The sequence below is a fragment of the Leptonotus elevatus genome, chromosome 1, assembly GCF_054856555.1.
Source record: "Leptonotus elevatus isolate MCC_2025b chromosome 1, RoL_Lele_1.0, whole genome shotgun sequence".
Classification (NCBI taxonomy): Eukaryota; Metazoa; Chordata; class Actinopteri; order Syngnathiformes; family Syngnathidae; genus Leptonotus; species Leptonotus elevatus.
Genome location: NC_141239.1, coordinates 9,368,589 through 9,392,195, shown reverse-complemented (window position 1 = coordinate 9,392,195; position 23,607 = coordinate 9,368,589). Strand labels below are relative to the sequence as shown.

The window sequence follows — 23,607 nt, the reverse complement described above, 5'->3', positions numbered from 1 at the left end:
TTAAATAATTTGATCAGATTTGTCATTTTGCACTAAAGATTTCCATTGGATAAGCATACGTTGAATTAGTCATAATCGTTTCTTGGCCCTTCTTTGATTTATTTAGCCAACATTGACAAACATTTATTTTTTGAGCCTATTTTGGGATCCTCTTGTGTCAGACTTGACAAACACAGGTGGGTTAGGCCCCGCCCCTCCTCCTCTTCCTCCTCCGCTACCTTTCAGGTGAGTCACACAAAGGAAACAAAACAAAAGGTTTCGACGACATCATCGACGGGTAAAATCTTCTCATTTATCATCATGGCACATAATGATGATGATGATGCAGTTTTGCAGGGCGTGACCTCTTGCTGATAAAGCAGGGCAAGATGGGGCGTGTGTGTTGTTGCTAAACCTTTAATTGTCATAATGAATATTATTATTATAATATGCATTTGCACTAGTGGTTAGCAGTTGTAAATTTCTGGGTTTGAATCTCAGGCCTTCCTCTGTGGAGTTTGCATGTTCTCCCCTGCTCTTCTCTAAATTGTCCTGCTGTGTACGGTCATGACTTGACTGTTAACACGTATGAGGTTAACAATAGCTAAATGTTCTCAGTGCAATGGAAGATCTTTGGGGGAGTGGTCTGAGGAGCCACCAAGCAGGAACATGCACAAACATTACAGCATGCAAAAGATTATATTTAGAAAGCCAAACATCGGGCATGCCATTGCGGAAAGGTGCAATAAGAATGAGGTGAGGAGACAAATACAGGAAAAGATTTCCGTTTGGACAAAAGGAAACAATATATACATACAAATTACTCCAAAAAGCAAATATTTGAGAAATACGTTGAAGTATTTCCTCCAACCCTTTTGAACATATAAACTATTTTCTTTCTTCTTGTTCTTGTTTTTCTTTTTCTTTTACTTCAACTTATATTTAAAATTTGTAATGTGTTTTGTGTTTCTTTATGTTTATATGTTCAATAAAACCATAATAAAAAAAAAAAGTAATGTCATGCTATACAAAAAAGTTAATTTTAAGTCTAAAATGTTGTACTGTTTGTATTTGTGGTGTGTTTTTCATATAAGTGATTAAAATTGTTTTGATTATTTTTTAAATGTATCATTACTTTTTGCAAAAGTTTCATTCATTTATTTGATTTGGTCAAGTTTAACCATTTAGAAATATTATTTAGTGCTTTTTTTGTGAAGGGATGGGGTTAGTTATCTATTTTATTTGTATTCTTTAATTATAAAAATAATGTGATTACCGGTAGGTTTTTAAATAGAAAATGGATGGGTGGGTGAATTAATGGATGGATAGATAAAAAAAAAAATGTTAAAGAATTACATGACAAGCACACATAACATTTTTATTTTAAAAGCAGCATTCTGTACGTTTTTTTTTTTTTATGACAAAGCTGAATTTATTAAAACAAAAATTGTTAAAATGTGGTACAACTCAAAGTGCAGAACGTTGCAGTTGCTTACATTAATATTAAATGTACTTTTTAGGACTACACTATTGTATTTTAATATAGGTTATTATAGAGCCGCTGGATTACAATATTTCTGTTTTTATTTTTTACTTAAAAAATACCTAAAACATACCTTATTTGTGTGCTTCTTAAGTGTTAAATTAAACATAGTTTAAATTAAAATCCATATATTTTTATTTTATTTATTGATATATTTTAGTAACTTTGTTTTTAAATTGTGTTGAACTGTCAGGCTTAAACCTCTTGAAATGTTTCCAGGTTATTTAAATAATTATGTAAATACAAACAGCTTCATTGGAGAGAGGGAAAATGTTCCATGTAAGATTATGAGCAACACAAATAAACATTTATGATTGACACATAGTCAAACTCGTCACAATTTGAGAAAGCAACAAAAAACAAAATAAAAGCTATTGCGTCACGACGCAGTCGCTGTGATGGAGGTGAAAATTTCGGAGCTTTGCAGGCAGTCCGTAAACGCCTCCGCGGCCGCAGATGCGTTGCGGGGTGTGGTGAAAAGTTTGGAAAACTTCTCCGCAGGCACGCAATTCATTGTGTTCGCGTGTATGTAGTTTGGATCCCAGGAACGGAGGAACGGCAGCGAGGTGAGCCAAACGCCACTAACGACACACAATTAACGTTTCAGGAGCATTTCAAGTGCTCGTAAAGTATCGCTTTTGAACGGCTGCTGTCCAGCTGGTGCGTTCAAATGTTAGCTGTTTGTCCGTACTCCGTATTATCGCTTTATCTTTAAGAGTTAAATGTTCATTTGAAACGACGAACAATGTGCACTTTCTTGTTTTGTAGCTCTCCGGTGCCTCACTGGAAGCACGCGATAAGTGAGGGAATGTGTGGTCATAGTAAACAAATATATAGACAGGAAATGTGTGTTTTCACAATTAAATTCTCATTAAGGAGCATTTCCGGGTGCCCAAAAAAATCCCAAAAGTAGATCTTGAACAACTGCTTTGGGCAAAACTCAGCTTTCACTCTGGACTGCATACCCAGTGCAATTTTACGGAAGAAAATATCAAAGCATTTCTGTTTAATTATTTCTCCATAAGTGTACAGCAATTATTGTGTGTATGAGTGAACAATTAATCAATCAGCATCAATGTCACGTGACATGACCTGTGAAAAACGACAAATGTTATTACATTTGCCAGTTGTGATGCTGTATGTCTGTTTCATACTGCCCCCTGGTAGCCAAGGCCCATACACCAAAAAGGGCAGAACAAAGTCTGAAGCATAAAATCATGATGCCCAAACTGTTTCATTAAAATTTTTAAACCAATCAGATAAGTCTGCCTTTTTCTGTCCTCTTATTGGTTGATTCGTACAGGTGACTGAAAATAATAAAACAAACGGATATAATTGAAAACTCATTTTCGAGGAGGGATTTTTCAAGTTGAAGTAAACATCGTTAGGATCGGTCGGATCTAGGACAATCTAAAATGCTTACTGTAAATGTAAAAAAGCTCAATGTCGCTTCAATGTCAGAAAGCTATCATCAATCATCACAAAAATGTATTATGACATCTTGACTTAGTCTGTCCACTTAAACCTCTGAAAATATCAGAACAATCAATTTTTGGGATTTTTTTCCCCCTCTACATAGAAGCTTGTAGGGGAAAAAAAGTGTGATCATTTGTCACAAAAATTAATGTGGACATCTGTACTTACACTTCAACCTCCCAAAATATTAGAACAATCATCCCAGTAATTAGAATTTCATGCACGATTTTCCTCATTAACTCATTCACTGCCATTGACAGCTATAGACCTAAAAAATTCATTCTAACTATTTCTATTAGGATAACATTTTCCCACTTTTGTTAACAAAAGTTATGAAAACCTAGATTTTTTAAAATTGTATTAGAACAGATATAAAATGTGAAGTCATGCAATTAATTACGATTTTAAAAAATGATTGTCTGATGCCCCTAATTTTTTATAATATTTTCTTTAAAATAAAATAAAAAGATGATAAAACATTTAAAATTAAAATTATTTAATTATTTAAAAAAGAAAAAAGAAAAGATTATTAAAAATTAGGGGAGTCAGGATTTTAATTGTTATTAATCGCTAGTTAACTAACAATTAATCAAATGTTATATCTGTTCTAAATGTACAAACAAGTTCTAGGTTTTCATACTCTTGTTAACAAAAGTGGGAAAAAAATGTTAAACTAATAGAAATAGTTCAAATGAATTTATGACGTCTATAACCGTCAATGGCATTGAATGAGTTAAGCGACACTAAGCTTCTTTCATGAGCGCCTATGCAGAGGGGGAAAAAAATCCAAAATATGGATGGTGGGATCATTCTATTATTTTCAGAGATTTAAGTGGGCACATGAAGTTTGGTGACGATTGATCATGGTTTTTGGATATTAAGCGGCGTTAAGCTTCTTAACACCACATATCCCAAATACAAATAAAATATACACTTGATTTCTATATTTTACATTAAAAACACACATTACACAAATGATTGTTGCTGTTTGATTGGATCATGACATTTTCATTCCTTTCAGTGGTTAAAGATGATTTGCGATACAAGTGTTTTCATTTACAAGCGTAGTCATGAAAAAATAAGCCAAAGTGCCACTGTTGATGGAAATGTGCTCATCAATAGTAACTTCCATCTTTTCAAATATGGGTGAAAATAGCCTGGTTACCGTGGTGATGATTTCTAACTCAACTGTCTCTTTTAAGGGAAGTGTGATGGAGCCGTGCATGAACAAGCCTGAAGCTAAAAAGAAGCCTGTGAGAACACACGCAAACAAAAATAAATAAATAAATCACTTTCTTAACTTACATTTCTAATTTGTTCTGTGTTGCTTCACAGTCCAAACTGCCTCCCTGGCCTCCCGAGGTACTTTTAATCCACATCGTAACTGACACATAATCATTGTTTAATAAAAATATGAATTTTTGTTTACAGACTCAAAGAAACGATGCCGAGAAGTTGAACAAGCCCACCCCCGTGTTGCCTCCGCGACCAAAGCACAATGTATGTGCAAAATAGTATTTTACTATCGAAAATGTTTTGAATGGTCCCTTCAATCTTTTGTTTCTTGTTCAATGTTTTTTCACAATTATTTTCTAATTTGTTTAAACTTTTATTTTGGTGTAAAATGCATCGAAACGGTTATTTAGCTGATAGCTGTTTGCCATCCGAGCCAACAGGGGGCACTGTTTGAGCACCGGACTCTTGTAATGACCGAGCAAGTGCAAACATGCTTGTGTGCATGATTGTAATATTAATAAAGTATTTTTTGCATTTTTTGTGCAGGAGCTGAGCCATACGCAATATCGCCTTAAAAGATTAGAATTGGATGGTGAGGTAAGATTGATTGCGTTATTTGTCGAAATCTTATAAGGCAACTGCATTCATTTTTTTCTGGGAAAGATGATTAGAACTGTTTTTTTTTCTTTTTTTTTCTTCGTCATCTGAAAATAAAACGATGTCGTGAACGCAACATTTTAAAAGCGAAGAAAACTTTTTTGAAAAACGACACATCATTTCTGTCGCAACGCTGAAAATGGTAGTTTGTGAAAAGCTTAACACCAGAGAGATGCACAATCGTGCTTTTTTTTAACATTAAATCTGAAAAGACTTTTACACAAATTACACAATGTATTTTTCTTTTTTCTAGAAAATTGATTTAAACTGTCATTTTAGAAGTTTATGTTCACGATTGAAAATACTTTTCTGAATGTTTTTTTTTTACATTTCCAACGTTTACGTACAACTGCTGAAAACAGATGTTTAAAAAATAAAATAAAAATTAGCAACAGATGAGCGGTAAGAAGAAGAAGGAGGGTGGAAGAAGAAAAAGTCTGACATTGCCAACTAGTGGGCTGGCATATAAATTGCAGTATTTTCATTTTATTTATTTATTTATTTTTATATTGCCTTTGAAACTTTTCAAAATCAATTCAGATAAACATCGGTGTCACGTCCACGTCGCCTTAACTCATTCACTGCCATTGACGGCTATAGACAACAAAAATGTATTTGAACTATTTATATTAGTTTAACATGTTTTTACTATTGAAGTCATGCGATTAATTACAATTAAAAATGTAAATTGCCTGACGCGATAAAAAAAAAAAAATTAGGGGCGTCATGCTATTGAAATTTTTAATTGTAATTAATCACATGACTTTACTAGTTAACTCACAAATTTTATATCTGTTCTAAATGTACTAAAAAAAACCTAGGTTTTCATACTCTTGTTAACAAAAATGGAGTGCGGTGATTACACAAATGAGGAAAAAAATGGTTTAAATGTTTTTACATAATTTTTTTTCAGGCTAACAAAAATGACGAGGCGAAAGAGAAAAAGCCAGAAACTCCCGTGCCACTGCCTAGACGGGCAGAGCAGGTGCAGCCGCAGTACCGTTAGAACTTTGAAAATCTAATTAATTTAGTCAAGAATGAATTTATTTAAATTTTCTTCCGTGTGCAGGAGAGGAACCGGCCGACAAGACACAGCCAGCGCAACAGCGACGAAAAGCAGGTACGCCCTCTTGTGACATCATCTCAGTCTCGGCTGCCAACGTTAACGTTCGGCCATCTTCTTTCTTCAGCGTTCCGCCGGAGGCGCCAAATCGGACGCGGCCACCGACATCAAGCAGGTGTCGTCATTTGTATGTCGGATTACCAATTCTTTTGGGATTTGTTTAACGTCATCCGTTCCCCTCACACGCAGACTCATTCGTCCGTCCTGACAACCAAGTTGCAACAAAGCCTGAAAGACAAAAAATCGTCCTTCATCGTAAGCACTCCGGGACGGGCGCTAACGCTAACATGCTAATTTTATAATACTAATAATGTTAATCTACTAAAAAGTTTAAATCAAATCAATGCATTTTAATGTCACTTCTTTACTTTTTTTTTCTCACTTCTCTACTTTTATTTTTTATTTTTGAGTGATTCATCAAAGTAACCAACCCAATTATTTATTTATTTTTTCGCAATACGTCACAGCACGAACGCTATGGATTTTGAGTCATGTTCATTTTTAAGCTGGCAAAGCAACAACTATTGATTTTCAGTATGTTAAATCAAGATCACTGTTAACTCATTCACTGCCATTGACGGCTATAGACGTCAAAAATTCATTTGAACTATTTTTATTAGTTTAACATTATTTTCCACTTTTGTTAACAAGAGTATGGAAGCATAGATTTTTTTTTAGAAATACAAATATAAAATGTGTGATTATTGATGAGTAAAATATTGAAGTCATGCGATTAATTACAATAAAAAAAATGTATCGCCTGACGCCCCGAATTTTTGATAATCTTTAAGTCGCGTCAGGCGATTAAAATTTTTAATTAAATGTTTTTATTGTAATTAATCGCATGACTTCACTAGTTAACTCACAATTAATCACACATTTTATATCTGTTCGAAATGTACAATAAAAAAAAAGGTTTTCATACTCTTGTTAACAAAAGTAGAAAAAAGTGTTAAACTAATAGAAATAGTTCAAATGAATTTTTGACGTCTATAGCCGTCAATGGCAGCGAATGAGTAAATTTTGAACATAAATGAAGTATATAAACGAGCACAAGCTGAGACAAAGGCGGCCAGCCGGATGGCGGCACGGTTGAATGGACTCTCTGGCTAAACGGGTTTACGGGAGCATGTGGGCGTGGTTACGCGTGCACACACACACGCACACGCACGCACGCACGCTCGCATACGCAGTCAACTCAAAGCTACCTAAAACCAGTTTTTGGATTGTGTGAGTCACGCTGGTGTGTTTGTTTCAGAGTCATGTGACGGACGACCAGGACAAAGGTGACGCCGCCGCGGAAAAACAGGCCACTGCCAGCAAACCGGTATTTGATCGTGTACTTGTATTTGTGTACTTTGTGTAGGTTGTCGTGTGTGTTTTTCTGTATGTGAGATGTGGCGCCGTGCTTACTTTGTCTCAGCAGGGCGTCCTGAAGGGCGTGATGAAGCACCTCAAGTCCACAACTAAGGTACCAGGTGCAGCCCGACGACGACTATGATGATGATGATGATGACATCATCATTTGCACAGACGTTGACGTTTGTCTTGCTCGAAGGTCGGCGGCGGTGGCAGCGGAGGTGAGGCGCTTCTCGATCCCAACAAGGAAGAAGCGGCTCGGGGAAAGGAACGGACGGCCGGCGACAAAATCAAACAGGACAAAAGTGCGGAATCCAAACAGGTAAGGCAGGATGAGGATGATGATGATGAAGGCTCATCGTTCTTCAGTGACATCATTAACATGAAGAACATGACGGGACACTTGCAGCAATCACTCACTCACTCATATTGATTGATTGATTGACTGATTGATTGACTTGCAGAGGTTTAATACTCAAAAAGAGACATATCAAAAATGTTGCCTTTAATTGATAGTTTTGTTTAAATCCCAACGAGGTGATTTTTTCTTGAATTGTGTTTATTCATGTTTATTTTTTTATGTATTTAATTATTTTTTTAACAGTAATTTATAGTATGGCATTTTGTTAGTTTAGTTACATTACTTGAATAAGAATACATTACTTTTTAAAATGTTTTTATAAAATTGTTTTTTATTTTATTTTATAAAAAAAAAAAATTCAAAACTGAATTAACATGAATTTTTACTTATTATTTTTTAGAAAGAAGTCTTTGTTTAATGACATTTATTATTGTTATTGAATAATAATAATAATATATAATTTCTTTTTCATTTACTTTTTTTAATTTGTTTGTATTTCAAAGAATAACTTGACTTCTTGTCTATTTAATTTGTTCATTCTTTTTAAGTTTTTTTTTAATTGTTTTATAAAAATCAATTTTTTTTAAATTTCAAATTGTTATTTTCATATATTTTTTTCAATTATTTTGAGTTTATTATTTATTTATTTATTGGTATTTTCAGATTATTATGGTACTGTGCATTAACGTTTTTATTTGATATTACTTATTTGTGCTAAATAAAGGTATGATTGTGACATTTATTTTTAACAATAATAACATGAGGTGATTTAAAAAAAAAAATTCCCCTCTAGGATTTTGGTGGTCGTCTTGCTGAAATGTTCCGGAAACCTCTTTCTGTGACGGTAAGTCGTCTTGTCTTTTGCTGGTTTTTTTTTTTTGAATTTTTTCGGTCTTTCCATTCATTGTCGTCCTTTTTTCTTTTTTCTTTTTTTCGAGGTCAGGTCGGGATAATGGGCAGCGATTCCGATGAGACTGAAAAAGACGAGAAAGCGTCCGAACAATCGCAGCCTGGGATTTTCGACGGAATGTTCAAGAAGAAACCTGCAGAAGCCGCTCAGCAAGACGAGGTCAAACTTCTTTAGAAAACCTGAGATACGAGTGACCAAGTTCTTTCAGATGCAAGCTGTCAATCTGTGGAAATACTTGCTTTTGACTTGCGAGCGCAAACTTGAGATACGAGCGCTGTTTGAGGCTTGTGACTCAACTCACTTCAAAAGAAGCAGCAGTTGGGCAGCTAGAATTCAGAAATTTTCTTCAAAAGAGCCTTCGCGGATTCACCTATTTGTGAACCTTTTTTTTTTTCTCAAGATTTTTTTATTTATTGATTATGCATTTGTTTTTTTCTTACATTTCCCCCCCAAAATGTTTTTCATAGAAAATGCTTATTGGAAGTTTATTCCTCTTTTTTCAATAATAATAATAATAATTATTATTATTAATCTTATTTAATAGTAAACACATTTATTAAATAATTATCTAATACATTTATAAAATGTATTATTTAAAAAAAGTCACGGGGGTGGTCCAATTTTTGACCAATATTCGGCCATTTTTTACCCAGAAGTTTTATATAATAAATTAATACAAGTAAAAATAATAATAATAATGATTATTATTATTATTATTATTTTATTTTTTATTTTATTTATTTTAAATTACTTACTTAATAATAATGATGATGATTATTATTATAAATACCTAAATAATGATGCTGATAACAATAATAATAATTATTATTATTATAAATAACTTAATAATAATGATGATAATAACAAATTTTTTTTTTTTAAAGGAAAAAATTATAAAAAATTTAATTAATAAATATTAATAATTATTATTTTTATTATTATTATTATTATTACTAGTATTATTATATAAAACGTCTGGGTAAAAAAATGACCAAATATTGGTCAAAAATATTGGAACAACCCTGTGACTTTTTTTTTTAATGTCACCATTGTGTTCTGTGTAGAATTTTGAGGAGGAAAAAAACGTTTTCCATTTTGGGATCAGACTAGTGTAACAAAACGTGGAAAAAAATGAAGTACTCTCAATCCTTTCTGTGGATGTTCTTCAGGAGCAGCAGCCTGGTCTCCGTGGCGACCTGTCGGACAGCAGCGACAACCTGTCCGAGAAGGCCTCCTCAGAGGTGAACGCTTGGTCGGGTTACAACTTCATCATCTTTATTTCCATCAATGTCACCGATGATCGTGTGAAATTGCGTTACAGGAAAGAGGCGGATTTTTCAGTGCAATCCTCCGAAAACCTCCCAAGATTCCCAAAATGATGCCACCCAAGGTGAGATGTGCAAAATATTTTGCTGCAAGACTTAGTGGGGTGTTTTTTTCCGCCACAAATCGAATAGTGCACGTTACTAGCAGCTTCCTTGTGTTATTGCTGGTAGGATTCCGAGGAGCTCAGCGGTGATCTCTCGCTCAGCACGGACAGCCTCACTGAGAACAAGGTCAGCTTTTGTACTTTATTATTTGTAATAATTTGTTTTTATTGAGCATTTACATCATACAAGCATGAAGATTTACAAAAAAAAATTGTACACATAGACGCAAATTACTTAATATTTTTAAAGGTTATTTGTTCAATTTAGATTTGTTTTTCTGTGTATTTAACTTTTTCAATGCCAGTCATTCAAAAATAGGATGCATTTTATTTTCATATTGATTTTAGTATATATTATTCTATATTGTTGTATTTATTTAATCTATATATGTTATATCCCACCCGGATTATATTAATTAATGTGTTGTATCCTAACAGGGCAAAATGAATTAACTTAAAAAAAGCTTTCTGAATTTTTAAATAATTGTATCAATTTATTTCATTCTGAATTGTAATACTCTTTGTATCATTTTATCTTTATTTTAATAATAAACATGATAAAGCCCAAAAAAGGTTACGTATTGTGTATTTTTAAATGTATTTATTTTTTATTTTTTTATTTATTATTATTATTAACAAAGGTAAGGCAGGAATGTTAATTAATTAATTATTTTGATTCTTATTATTATATTATATACATTTTATATATATTATTATTATAGTGGATGTTGTTGTTTTTAATTTTATTTCTTAAGTAAAAAATATTTTTCATCCTATCGTATAACACAAATCAAGTTAATTTTTTTGTTTAATATTTTTAACCCCCCCCCCCCCAATTTATGTATGTGTATATAAATATATATATATATATATATTTAATTTTTAATTTTTTTTGATCTGTGTTTAATTAATTAAATGCCCAAATATGTTTTTATTTTGGAAACCCTTTTTGATTTTGACAGTGTAATGCGAAATGCTTACAACCTGCCATGTAAGTCTGAAAGGCGCATATTGAGAGATGACCTTTGCAATTCTTTCGGGGGGTGCGAGCGTGTTTTGCCGTTTTATTCTTGTTGTGATTTGACATCATAGATTGGCAGATGATGCAGCATGCCGTCAATAATGCCTTGGATGTTGTTTTTGTAGGAGAAAGGAGGTTTGTTTAGCGGATTCCTCAAGAAGACGCCCAAAGCCAGTGCAGAGGTACAACTTTATGATATTTAGGATGATTGTGTTTTATTATGAAAAATCCAAGTATGAAGCATCTTAAGATGTTTGATTTTCAGGGGATGACGAGCGGTCAGAGAGAACTGTCGGCGAGCAATGACAGTCTGTCGGACGCCGCAAAGACCAAAGTGAGTTCATTCGCGTACGTTGTGCATGTTGGAGGTGTTTGTTGTGGAACGGTAGAATGTAACATTATGTGTGTGTTTCAGGAGAAAGGAAGCGGGTTTGGCGGAATGTTCAAGAAGTCGCCCCGAATGGCCGATGTTCCCAATGCGGAGGAAGTGAGAATCGAACCTTTGCTTTAGCACTTTGATGACATGAGAGAGGACATGGACAGTGATGAAGTCATACTTGATAATTCAGTTACTGGTTTATTCTGTAGAAATATTGATTGCTGTTGACTGTTTCCCAAAGTACAAGCAGATGTCTTATTTTGAAAACACACTGATATAAAACTAGTCACACATTTAGGTTCATCTGAAAATTACATTGTTTTTTGAGAGATATTGAGATACAAAAAGGAACAGGACGTAATGGGAGACATGGCGGATGAATATGAACGGAACTGAGATGCTAAAGGTGAAATGTGTAATGAGGTGACTTGAGATGAGAATTCAGGAGGGGAGGAAGACAAAATGAGATACCTTGATGAGGAAAGACTTCACAGCTTCTTTCTCGTCTTTACTGAACAGCCACAAGACGACGAGCGCTCGCTGGGCAGTGACGGGCTCCCCGAGGAAAATAACAAGGTGACATTTGTTTTTGTGTTATTTGTATTTATTTAAAATTAAACTCACTAGTGCACCCTCCAAGTCTTTTCGTGTCTTAGTGATGGTGAAAATGCGTTTCAGGAAAAAGGAGGAATATTTGGCGGATTCTTCAAAAAGGCGGCCAAAGCACCTCAGCCTGAACAGGTCAACACTAACTTCTTGTATGATAATAATAATTATATATTATTATTATTATTATTATTATTATATAATATGTTATTAATTATTATTATTTATTAATATCAATTAGAATTGCTAATTATAATTATTATGAAAATATTATTATTATTGACATATTAATTAATTATTATTATATATTACATAATAATACTAATCAATAATTATTATTAATTATAATTTTCATTTCTTTTCATTACATTAAAATTTTGGAATTGCATGTATTCACTTTATTTCTTTATTTTTTGTTGTTCTTCTGGGCAAGCTTAAGCAATACGGTAATTGAGACCTTATAAATGATATAATATTTATTGTGTCTAAGGTTAGCTCCGTCAGCATAAAGTAGTTTTTACATCCCTTCTCAGAGATACTGAAGCAAATGTGCGGCGTCATGTGTTTTATTTATACATTTAAAATTCTTTCATGTTTTGCAATTGTAAATCTTTTATTAGACCGCTTATATTTTTTTTTTTTTTAATCAGTTTTTAAAAATTATGAAACTTCCAAATATATAAACTATTTTATTAAATTATTTTCTAATATTTTAATATTCACATTTTTATTGTAATTTTAATTTTAATTTTAAATGGAACTGCTTTTAAATCTAATTACTAAATTACTTTTGTTCATGTTAATACATATATATACACTTTTGAATGTTTACTTTTTTTTTATTTAATTGTATTTTAAAATATTCAATATATATATATATTTTTTTACTGATTTTTAAGTTAAGTTTTTTTTTTTTTACATCTTAAAATATTTTATTTCCAAATGTTAAAAAATTCATTTTCTTTTTTTTTTTTATTTGTACATTTTTAGATTAAAATCATTAAAGCAGCACTAAGGAACTTTTCAACCTTTAACAAAATATTTTCATAACTCTTCTGATGAAACATTGACTTGAAACTAGTGTAATGTTACCTTGGTCATGGCCTGAGGGGGTCTGTATCATTTTTATTGGCACTAAGCAACTTTGAGGATGATGGTATAATTTCCCCTTTTCCCATTTTTCATTAGTTACAAAGACGGAATGATGTAAATTTGAATGTTGATGCACGATCACTGTTTTCCTGGCAGAAGTTGCCAAACAACTGAAAAAGTTTTGTCTGAGTAGACAAAAAAGAAAAATGGAAGCTACCCGAATAAAAGAACAGTCAAGGATCAACATTGGCCCGGATTTCACTTGCGGGCGTGAGCTCAAAACCGACGCAATGCGCTTGCCCTCATGGGAAATGAGTTCTTCCTTCAGACATAGCAATACCGCTTTTGTCCGTATGGCGCTGCCATAATCAACGTAAACTGAAAGTTCCTTAGTGTTGCTTTAAATTAAATTAAAATGTATATTTTTTAGGAAGTTACACACGTGACGGGAGTTTGTGGTACTTTCAAAGCCCTTATTAAAATACGTTTAATGTATTTTTAAATATTATTTACTAATTTGAACCCCTCATCGAATGATTACATTACATTACTGCACTGATTGAATTTCTTTAAGAAGCACGAGTGGACAATTTGTTGTTTGTGTGTGAAAGAAAGCGGACGCGAGCGTTCTCATTGTCACTTCCTGACTTACAGGATGAGAGTGCGGAGAAAAAGTTGTCAGCCAGCACCGAGGATTTATCTGAGGGCAAACCGGTATGCAAATGGTGTATTTCATATTTCCATATCAATCCATATTTTGTGTGTGTGTCAACATGGTGTATTTTTGTGGGGGCGGGGCCAGGAAAAGGATCGAGGGCTGTTTGGCGTCTTCCTCAAAAAGACCCCGAAAGGAGAGCGGGCCGACTCACCAGTAAGTGTCGATTTGATTAATTTTGAAATGATATTTTCATATTTGACTGAATGATATGTCCTGATTTGAGGACGGGGATGAGGACGAGGAAAAGGAAGACAAGGAGCAAGCCGACATCACAGCGGCAGGCGCCGACGATGCAGCCGAGAGGAACAGTGCCAAGGTAACTGACAAACGTTGCATTTTTTTAAATGAATGAATTTGTTCATAATTGAAAGTATACATTTATTGTATTTATTTGTGTTGGTGCAGTGTTAGTTGTTTTTATTTTGCTAATTTCAATCTCTTGTGGAATATAACATGTTATTTTGATATCAATACATTTTTTAATTGTATTTTTGAAAACTCATTTTAATCCCACAGTGAACACTGGAATATCACTAATGTGCAAGATTACTTGTTTTCGTGTTGTTTAATTTTTTTGAATTATTAGATTTTTATTTGACTTTCAGTTTTCCTTTTTAAATTATTATACATTTTTTTAACTGAATTTATGGTACCAATTTTAACCTTTAACAAATATTAGTGAAATGTTACTTGCACTTAAAAGATGAGCAAGATTAGTTGTTTAATTTAAACCGTACCAGTAATTGTTTTTAATTTTAATTTATATATGTATTTTTTTAACTTAATTCCATTCTACTTTTATTTTTCCTTTAATATTATTTTATTTTAATTTACATTACTTATTTAAATCCTTCAAGACATTAGTGGAATATTTTGTTTGCGTAACTTTTTTTTTAATTGAATGATGTGCGCCATATACTGTGTGTACATATGTTTTAGATTTAATTAAAAATTTGAATTTTACATAAATAAATAAATATATATATATATATGTATGTGTGTGTGTGTGTGTGTATATATATATACACACACATATATACATCTCTCTATATATATATATATATATAGATATATATATATAGATATATATATATAGATATATATATAGATATTTGTGCATATATATATAGATAGATAGATGTATGTGTGTATATATATATATGTATATATATATATATATATATATATATATATATGTATGTATATATATGTATATATATATATGTGTGTGTGTATGTATATATGTCACTTTATACTGTGTAGCATTTTTTTTTAAATATAATTTAAATTTGTCTGATTTTAATACATTTAATATTTTTTGTTTAATTTTAAAAACAACATAATTTTATTTGAAAATTACCTACATTAAATGCATTGTATAAATTTGAAGTGTATTAGTGGAATATAAATTGTCATAATTGTGTATAATTAGTTGTGTTCGTTTGAATTTTTTTTTTTTCTCCAGGATAAAAATCTTTTCAGCAACATGTTCAAGAAGCCTCAGAAGCCTGCAGAGGGCGATAAGGTGTCTCCATCAAAAAATGCTCGTTATTAACCCTTTTATTACCACTACTAATATAAATAAACTATTTGTTGTGCTGTTAGGAAGGAGAGATCAAGAGTGAAGCGGCGACATGCGGGAGCTCAGAGAACTTGTCCGAAAACGTCACCAAGGTTTCAAAAAAAGAGTCTGTCTTGTGCTTTTGATCATTTTTTTTAAAGTTTGACTAAAAAAAGTTTCTTTAGAGCAAGAAAGGAGGCCTGGCCGGCCTCTTCAAAAGATCTTCCAGCACCGACAACCTGGCGGATGAGGTCAGCATCACTTTCAGTGCACTTGCAAAATATGAGGGAGGTGGAGAAAATCTTACATGTGTGGCCTGTGGGGGGCGCTGTTATCGTGGTGTGCAGGAGAAAGGGGGAATCTTCAGCGGACTCAAGAAAAGTGCAACCAAAGCGTCCGCAGATGAACAAACAGCAGGGGTGAGTCGGCTGCCGTGTGTGCGTGTGTGTGCGTGCGTGTCGTCCACACCACTTTCACACGTTTTAAGGCTTGTTTTCAACAGGGAGACAAATTGCTTGCTTTTTAATTTTTTTTTTTTTTACTTATACTCACTCATCATTCCAGGACAAGGAGAAGTCATCAAGTAATGACAATCTGACAGAAAACACAAAGGTAAAAGGCACACTGAATGAATCATCTTTTAATAAATATTTTTTTTAATTCACATTTATTTCTTTGTTGCAGTTTAAGATGCTTGATTTTTAAAAACTATTTTAAATGGTTTTAGCTATTTTCCAATTACTTTTTAGTTTTATATATAATCTAAATACATTTGCAAGTTTTGTATTTTGTGTTTATTGTACATAGTTTGACATTTTTCATGTCTGTAAATTGTTTTTGTTTAAATGTCATAAAATGTAGTTATTTTTTAATTTTAGTTTTACATTTTTTATTACAATAAATATTTTTTATTAGTTTTTAAAAATTAGCACATTTCCAAATTATAATAAATCTCATTAAATTAAAATGTTTTTTATTTTCTAGTATTTTAATGTTGAAATGATTTGTGTAAATTTTAAAAAGTGTAAATGATTTTAAATTATTAGTTTGTGTATTATAAACACTAGTTTTAATGTTTATTTTTTTGTTTGTTTTTGTTTTGAAATTTGAACGTTTTTTTTTACATTTTAAAATTATTTTATTATTTATATATATATATTATATATTATTTTAAATGTTTTTTAAAAAATTCTTTTTTTGTTTATTTAATATGTTGATGTTTTTTTCCACATTAAAATATTTATGTTTTTAGAATAACTTTATGTGATCTATAATAAATTTTTCTTTTTTTTCTTTTTAGGAAAAAAGTATTTTTAGTGGCATGTTCAAGAAAGCTCAGAAAGCAGCTGATGAGGTTAGATCGATTATTATTCTTATCATTATTATTGTGCTTATTGTTGTTATTTTTTAATTATTGTTGCTATTTTTGCTGCGCAGAAGACAAATGGCAATGAGGAGAAGAATTTGTTATCAGCCAGCAATGAAAACGTGACAGAAGAAAACACAGCAAAGGTAAAAACGCTGCTGACGGTCGTTTGACTCGGGCTGACACAAAATTTGCTTGCCAGGAAAAGACGGGAGGTTTGGCGGGAATGTTCAAAAAGTCGCCGAAACCGGTGCCGCGCTCCATCGCCGCCAAGGTGACCTCGTCAGACCACATTCTACTCTTGTTGGTTTGTGTTTTTATCATCAAATAACAGAAACTCGTGTCATGTTTTCCTGGCAGGATCCTCTTAGTGATGGCAAGGAGGACGAAGGTGTCAAGGTGAATTAATGGGGCTGAGAAAACAGGAGAAAAGTTTGCCTTTTTTTCTTTTCTTTTTTTTTGCAAGACAGGAAGAACAAAACATTTAAGGCCATTTTGAGCAGGGGCTTCGAAAAAATTAGCATTTCAAACTGAGATTTATTTTTCTTCCTGCAAGGATGACTTGTCAGGAGACGAACTCTCAGGCAGTTCTGTCAATCTTCTTGAAGCTGCCACCGCAAAGGTGAGTACACGATACACACTATGTACTCTACATGGATGCCTTTAGGGACCAAATATTAGGAACCCTTGTACAGTAAGTATGATTGACGTGTGTATACACTGTACAATGTATGACCGTGTGTCATATAGGAGAAAAAAGGAGGCTTCGCCGGCATGTTCAAGAGAACGCCCAAAACGGCCGACAAACAGGTTCGGCTCTTTTTCCCAAGTCACGTGGAAAGACGAGTTAATATACTCGCTAATACGTTGCTAACGCTCGCAGGACAATGACGACGACAAGGAGGACGCGGCGCCACCTGCGGGTGGCGGGCTGAAACGCAGGAAGACCATCAAGAAGAAAAGACGAGTCAGCGTTTTGTTTTGCAATGTAGCGATGCACAAAATGTCTTCTCTCGCTGACTGTTGTCGCTTTTTTTTTTTTACCCGCTCCAGATCGTATCCTTCAGAGTCAAGAAGACTCTTCCCAGGATGCCAAAACTCATCTCGTCGTCACAGGTAACCCCGAAATTGATTTATCGTAGCGACATCAAATTTAATAGCAATGTCTGTCATGAGTAGATCCTCAAAAAAGTCTCATGAAGCCTTGCCTGAAAAGTCACAGGTTGGCCACCATTTTGCTTTAAAGTGGCCATTTTAGCGTCAGCAAGCAAGCAGTTGGAATCCGGGTCACTGCACCATATTTTTAGGAATTCCTAGACGAGGTCCCCAGAGACTCCTAAGGGGAGTGACGTTCGTTCTCTCACATTTTGCTTCTCAGGCCCAAGACAAGATGCCCATCATTGAGGAGAATATGGAGATGCAGGAGCTGATCCCGGCACAGGTTAGGTTCTTCTTCCTTCCTCCTTTTCAATACTTTGAACTGAGATCTTGCGTGACATCATGTATGATGGAGATTGGTAGTGTGTGTGACATAGGACTGTTTAAAAAAACAAAACAATCAATTACAGTGTTCCCTCGTTTTCCACTGGGATTAGGTTCCAAAAAATACCCGCAATAAATGATATCCGCAAAGTAGTTAGCTTAATGTTTTACATTTATTATAAATGTTTTAAGGCACTAAAACCCCTCACCACACAGTTTATACACTTTTCTCATAGGGCATTTTAAAAAAAGAAATCACATTTCTCTCTTGTTTAAACATTCTCAATGTTCAAACCTTCATAAATTTCATAAAAAAAGGTACATTACTGTAAAATAATGCATGGAAAATTGCACTAAAAATAATCAGCAAAACCGCAAAAAGTGAACCGCGTTATGTTATATTTATTTTATTTTTATTTTTTTTGGGGTGGGGGTAAAAAAATAAGTTGATTTGTGTGGATATAACTACTAATTATTTATTATCTTCTGTGCATGAGCATTATTAAACACCAACAAAATGAGCCTATGTTCTGATTAGACCTCAATTTTTGTTTTCGTTCGTTTTTGTTTGACTACACAGTTCTGTGTTTGTTGTGTGCCTCGTGTTCTATAGAAAAAAAAGATTTGAATGCTGGTTTTTGGATTAAGAGGAAAAAAGAAAAAAAAGAAATTAGCCTATGCTAAACTATTAGCACTTGCGATTAGCATTAGCACGCTAGCGATGACCATTTAAGATAAACATACATTAACTACCATTTAGCTCACACATACATAATTATATCTACATTCCACATGTAATAGTGTTTTAAAAGTCACTTAAGGAGGATGCTTCAACAATCGGCCATGAGTAAACGAGTGGAGCTACCTGTTAGCTACTGTTAGAGTAGATCTATTTTAAGTATTGTACTCTTTGCGTGTTCAATTAACTGAATGGTGATATCCTGGTGAAGAAGTCCCTTTGCAAAGGTAAATAATTATCAGAAGCTTCTGATGACAAAAGGCTGATGACACTGAAGCCGTGTTCTATCAGGTTGTCTGTTTCGTCCAACGTGGGGCATCAATACTTATTCAAAAGTGGGAGAATAGAAATCTCCGCCCATCAGCCCACAGCACACTTGGTTACAACTCAGTGAATACAAGAGAATCTGTTCCCATGGGTATAAATCAGATTAAAAGAAAAACAATAATAATAAGCCTGACTCCCTTCCGACCGGCCCTCCCATTAGAGATAGCGAATGAATGTACAAACCCGTTGCCCTTCTTCTGAGAGTGAGACAGATAATACAATTCTATTCATTGAGCCATACTGCTATAACTAAATCCAAAACGGCTAAAATATAAATTAAAACTGAAAAACAATGTTAATAACTCATCACTACAATGAGATAAATAACTTCCTGTCCACTGCGTACGTCTGCAAAAAAAAAGGTCCGTGTAGAAACATGGATGGCGGATGTTTCCGGCGGCGCAACAAGGCAGACATTTTTAGTCGACTTATCCAATTTGGTCTTTTTTCTTTCTTTCTTTCCCTAGCCCTACGCTAATAACCGTTGTGGTGTGCTGACTTTTTTGGTGTACATTTTTCAGCTGAACACAGTGGAGGTCCAGCCGGTGGAGATGGCAGCATACCCGACTGGGGGAAACCCTCTGGAATCGGAGGTAGGCGTGTGTGTGTGACCACCCTCACCGTCACATGACAATATAAGGTCAAAGTTGAATATCATGTTTTTTCTTTCCTGAAGGAGAACGACGGCCTGATGGAGTGGTGGAACAATGTCGAAGGCGAGTGCGACGTCTGACACTTTATATCTTGAAAAGGTTTTTGGTTTCCTCACCTGTGTCTGATCTTGACTTCCTGTTTCTACAGGCTGGGCTGAGTGGAACGAGACGGCCAACTTCCAAGAAGATGAGGAGGGAATGTATGCATGTCTTAGTTTTATTGTTTATTAGTTATGGATGGATGATATAATACATGGATGGTTGTATTGATTGATGTTGGACGAAAAGCTAAATCATCCGTCCCTTCATATCGTTGTCTGCAGAGCGATGGAGGAAGCGGCCGACCGTGTCTACATGGCGGCGCGCCTGTTTGTGAGCCTTTTCAACCAGCGGGGGGCGTCCTTGCAACACTGCATCCTTGAGCTGCTGGCAATCGCCGATACCGCCGACCAGTTCCACAAAAAGACGGTATCGGCGGCCATCGGCGGAGGCGTGGCCAGCGTGGCCGGCAGCCTGACCACAATCACGGGGCTCATCCTGGCGCCGTTCACTTTCGGCGCCTCCATCATTGTCACGGCGGTCGGCATCGGCGTGGCCACGGCGGGCAGCATCACCTCGGCCACGGCCAACATCACAGACGCCGTCCACTCGAACATGGACCGCAAGAAGGTGGAGAAGATGATCCAGGACTACCAGGAGCAGATCAAAGACATCCGCGAGTGTATGGATTTCGTGCAGGAGGGTATAGACACCCTGCAGGAGTTGGACTTTGAAAAGTACTCGCAGAGCGCCGCCAAGAAGGCCTTGAACCACAACATCAAACATGTGGTGAAGGAAGGCGGCCGGGCGGGGAAGGCTCTAATGATCAACACAGACAAGCTCATTAGCACCGTGCAGGTTCTGGGTGCGGGGGCTGGAGCAGCCAAGGCCGCGCAGGCCATCAGCGTCACCACCGGGGTCATGTCGGCGCTCTTCCTGGCCCTCGACGTCTTCTTCCTCGCCAAGGACTCCCATGAGCTGCGCAAAGGTGCCAAGACCAAATTTGCATCCAAGATCAGGGACGTGTGCAAGGAGCTGCAGGACGGGCTCCTGGAGCTCAACAAGGTCAAGACGCAGCTGCAGAAGACCATGGACGGTATCGAGGTGGAGGAGTTTGAGGAGATCGAGGAGGTGGAGGTGGAGGTGGACGACGACCTGGAGTCAGATCCTAAGAAGCTGGCAGAAATGGAGCAAGAGCTGGACCTCATGGAGGAAAAACTGGACAAAAGGATCGAGGAGGCCAAAATAGCAGAGATGGTAGGTGAGTCCAAGGAGAAGAAGGAAGGGACGAAAAAAAAGGACAAAATGGACAAGGAGACGGAGAACCGGACCAAAGCTGGGAAGGAGACGCAGGAGAAAGAAACAGCAGCGTCGTATAAAAAAGTGGAGGAGAAACCCAAACAGGAGGACAAAGATGGGGAAGAGAAACATGCTAAAACAGGAGAATCCCAAAAAAAGCCAGAATGGGAGAGAAGCCATCTAGAAGACGGAGGGAAAGACACGCCGGGCAGAACGGACGACTCCCGTAGGAAGTCAGAACATGAGAGAAGTCACAGAGGGATCACCGGGAATCCCGAAGGAAGACTGGATATCGGCGAGTGGCCCAATCAGGAAAGAGGAAGCAGCAGATACGCCCAACATGAAAGCAAAATAATAGACAGCATTCGCGCAAACGACTGGAGTACAGAAAACACAGGAAGTCGAGATGGACCGGACTGGGACAAGGGGATGACAAGGGACACTCACGGAAGAAGCGATGACCGGAGGGGTTCGCACCGCAGTGAGGAATCGAGCCATAGGGACGACACTGAGGAGAGGATGGCGGCCAGCCAGAGGAGTCACCACAGAAGTGCGGAGAAAGACTTGGACGACCAAGTGCATGGCGAGGGAAAACGAATGAGCCGAATCGAGAGCGCCCGCAAGAAGTTCGAGACGAGTGGCGAAGACGAGGGGCATCGGGGCAGCACAAAGAGTCACAGGAGAGGAAGTGACCGAGTCAAGACAGGAAGTGAGCGGGAGAGGAGAGGAAGTGACAGGGATAAGACAGGAAGTGAGCGGGAGAGGAGAGGAAGTGAGCGGGAGAGGAGAGGAAGTGACACGGATAAGACAGGAAGTGACCGAGAGCAGAGACACAGTCGTCGAGGTTCTCGTCATTCCAGTGTCCTGCTGGATGATGGACTTTATATTTAGATTTGTAGCTCTTTGGTATTTTAAAAACTGGTTTTACTGGATTTGTCACATATTTGATGACTTGTAACTATTGGTCCCGCTCTTGTAGGAGGACAAAAGGTAATGCACTGTCGTAGAAAAAAAAACCTGACAATTATTAGGAGAAACCACATCTAAGTTTTTCTGTCTGGCCTTAAATTTAAACTTCTTAATAAGAAGTCTTATGGTCCAGTTCTTTGGCTCAAAGTCTTTAGCAAGACCTTGGTGCCATGGTGCTAGTCCTCTGGCTAATGTCTCAAGCTAGACTTGCGATGTCTTTTAGGGACGTGTCACAAGCCAGTCTTAGATTTTTCTGTCTGACATTAAAGCAAAACCTATTGGTTGAGTTGTTTGGCTAAAAGTTCTTGGCAAGACCTTTGTGTTCTGGTCCTTGTCCAAGCACACCTCTATTTATTTTTTTTCCAATTAGGCCTGGATAATTTTGTCTTTTGATTCACAGCTTCTAGCAAATGTTTCAAGCTAGACGTATTCTTGTCATTTTGCGACAAGTCTTGCGTCTAGTTTCCAGCAAGGCCCAGGCCTTTTGGTCCAAAGTACAAAGCAAGTACTTGGTGTTTTGGTCCTGATCCTTTGGCCAACCTCTCAATTTAGATGTATTTTATGGGTAAGCCTCAAACCCGGCTACGTCTTCTGACTTTCAAGAAAGACTGGTCTTTGGGTAACCTGATCGAGGTCTTTCTGACCAAGTTTATTGCCCGACCTACCATATGTCTTTAGGTCCAGGTTTTTTTTGTCCAAACCTGGCCAAAGCATTTAAGTCTGAGATTCAACAAGACCAGTTCTAGGTATTTTGGGTGAAGGTTTTGAGCAAGAACTTTTGGCCAAAGTTCCAAGCTGGACCAACTCAGTCTTTCAATTCTTGCCGATGTCATTCTGTCTGAATTTCAAGCCAGATCTTGAGGTTTTGGTCACAGTCTTTTGGAGAAAGTCCAGTGATAGACTGGGGCATGTCATAAACCAAGCCTTTGTCTTTCTGATCAAATTTTGACATGCTGGATGTCTTTAGGTCCAGGTCTAAAGAAAGGTGTTGTCCTAATGTTCTAGCTAACGTCTTGAGCCAAACCAAAGTCGTTTTGGACACTGTACTGTACTTTTCACTGGTGTTGGTTTTCTTACTGTGAACAAATAAATTATTTTATATGCCAATATTGATCCAGAATAAAAAAATGTTTTAAATGTATTTAACGTGCAGAGAAGGGTTTTCAACTATAACTAATTTGTACAGAAATCTTAACGCTTTTACCTTTTATTTATTTGTAGAAATTTTAAAAAGGAAGATGGTAACTGCCCCTTAAATAAGAATAAAATCATAGTAGACCAAG

At 35.7% G+C, this 23,607-nt stretch overlaps 1 protein-coding gene across 7 annotated transcripts; it reads left to right on the top strand.

Moving 5' to 3' along the window:
• The first annotated feature begins 1,992 nt into the window (after window positions 1-1,992).
• Window positions 1,993-23,431, top strand: LOC147180628 (uncharacterized). Of its 7 annotated transcripts, none has more exons than XM_086085315.1 (43): window positions 1,994-2,088; window positions 4,201-4,251; window positions 4,334-4,360; window positions 4,430-4,498; window positions 4,781-4,831; window positions 5,805-5,876; window positions 5,961-6,011; window positions 6,082-6,129; window positions 6,204-6,269; window positions 7,273-7,341; window positions 7,441-7,485; window positions 7,573-7,695; window positions 8,528-8,578; window positions 8,678-8,803; window positions 9,814-9,885; window positions 9,966-10,034; window positions 10,141-10,200; window positions 11,220-11,276; window positions 11,360-11,428; window positions 11,510-11,581; window positions 11,993-12,049; window positions 12,152-12,214; window positions 13,826-13,885; window positions 13,974-14,042; window positions 14,113-14,205; window positions 15,355-15,414; window positions 15,495-15,563; window positions 15,636-15,701; window positions 15,798-15,869; window positions 16,015-16,062; window positions 16,751-16,804; window positions 16,888-16,962; window positions 17,019-17,090; window positions 17,177-17,215; window positions 17,373-17,438; window positions 17,567-17,626; window positions 17,700-17,783; window positions 17,870-17,932; window positions 18,195-18,257; window positions 19,886-19,957; window positions 20,041-20,080; window positions 20,166-20,217; window positions 20,341-23,431. In XM_086085315.1, exons 2-43 carry the CDS (start codon window positions 4,210-4,212, stop codon window positions 22,244-22,246), a joined length of 4,542 nt encoding a protein of 1,513 aa, XP_085941441.1. In that variant the 5' UTR covers window positions 1,994-2,088; window positions 4,201-4,209; the 3' UTR covers window positions 22,247-23,431. The 7 variants fall into 7 exon arrangements, with proteins under 7 accessions (XP_085941397.1, XP_085941389.1, XP_085941423.1 ...); XM_086085307.1 differs by having other exon boundaries at window positions 7,438-7,485; XM_086085271.1 differs by having other exon boundaries at window positions 1,993-2,088; window positions 15,636-15,869.
• The last annotated feature ends 176 nt before the right edge of the window (window positions 23,432-23,607 follow it).

Excerpts from the sequence above, each read along its gene's own strand:
- LOC147180628 (XM_086085263.1), top strand. The coding sequence starts at position 4,210 with ATGGAGCCGTGCATGAACAAGCCTGAAGCTAAAAAGAAGCCT. Across the intron at positions 17,091-17,176 it reads CGCGCTCCATCGCCGCCAAG|GATCCTCTTAGTGATGGCAA; the intron begins GTGACCTCGTCA and ends TTTTCCTGGCAG. Across the intron at positions 17,216-17,372 it reads AGGAGGACGAAGGTGTCAAG|GATGACTTGTCAGGAGACGA; the intron begins GTGAATTAATGG and ends TCTTCCTGCAAG.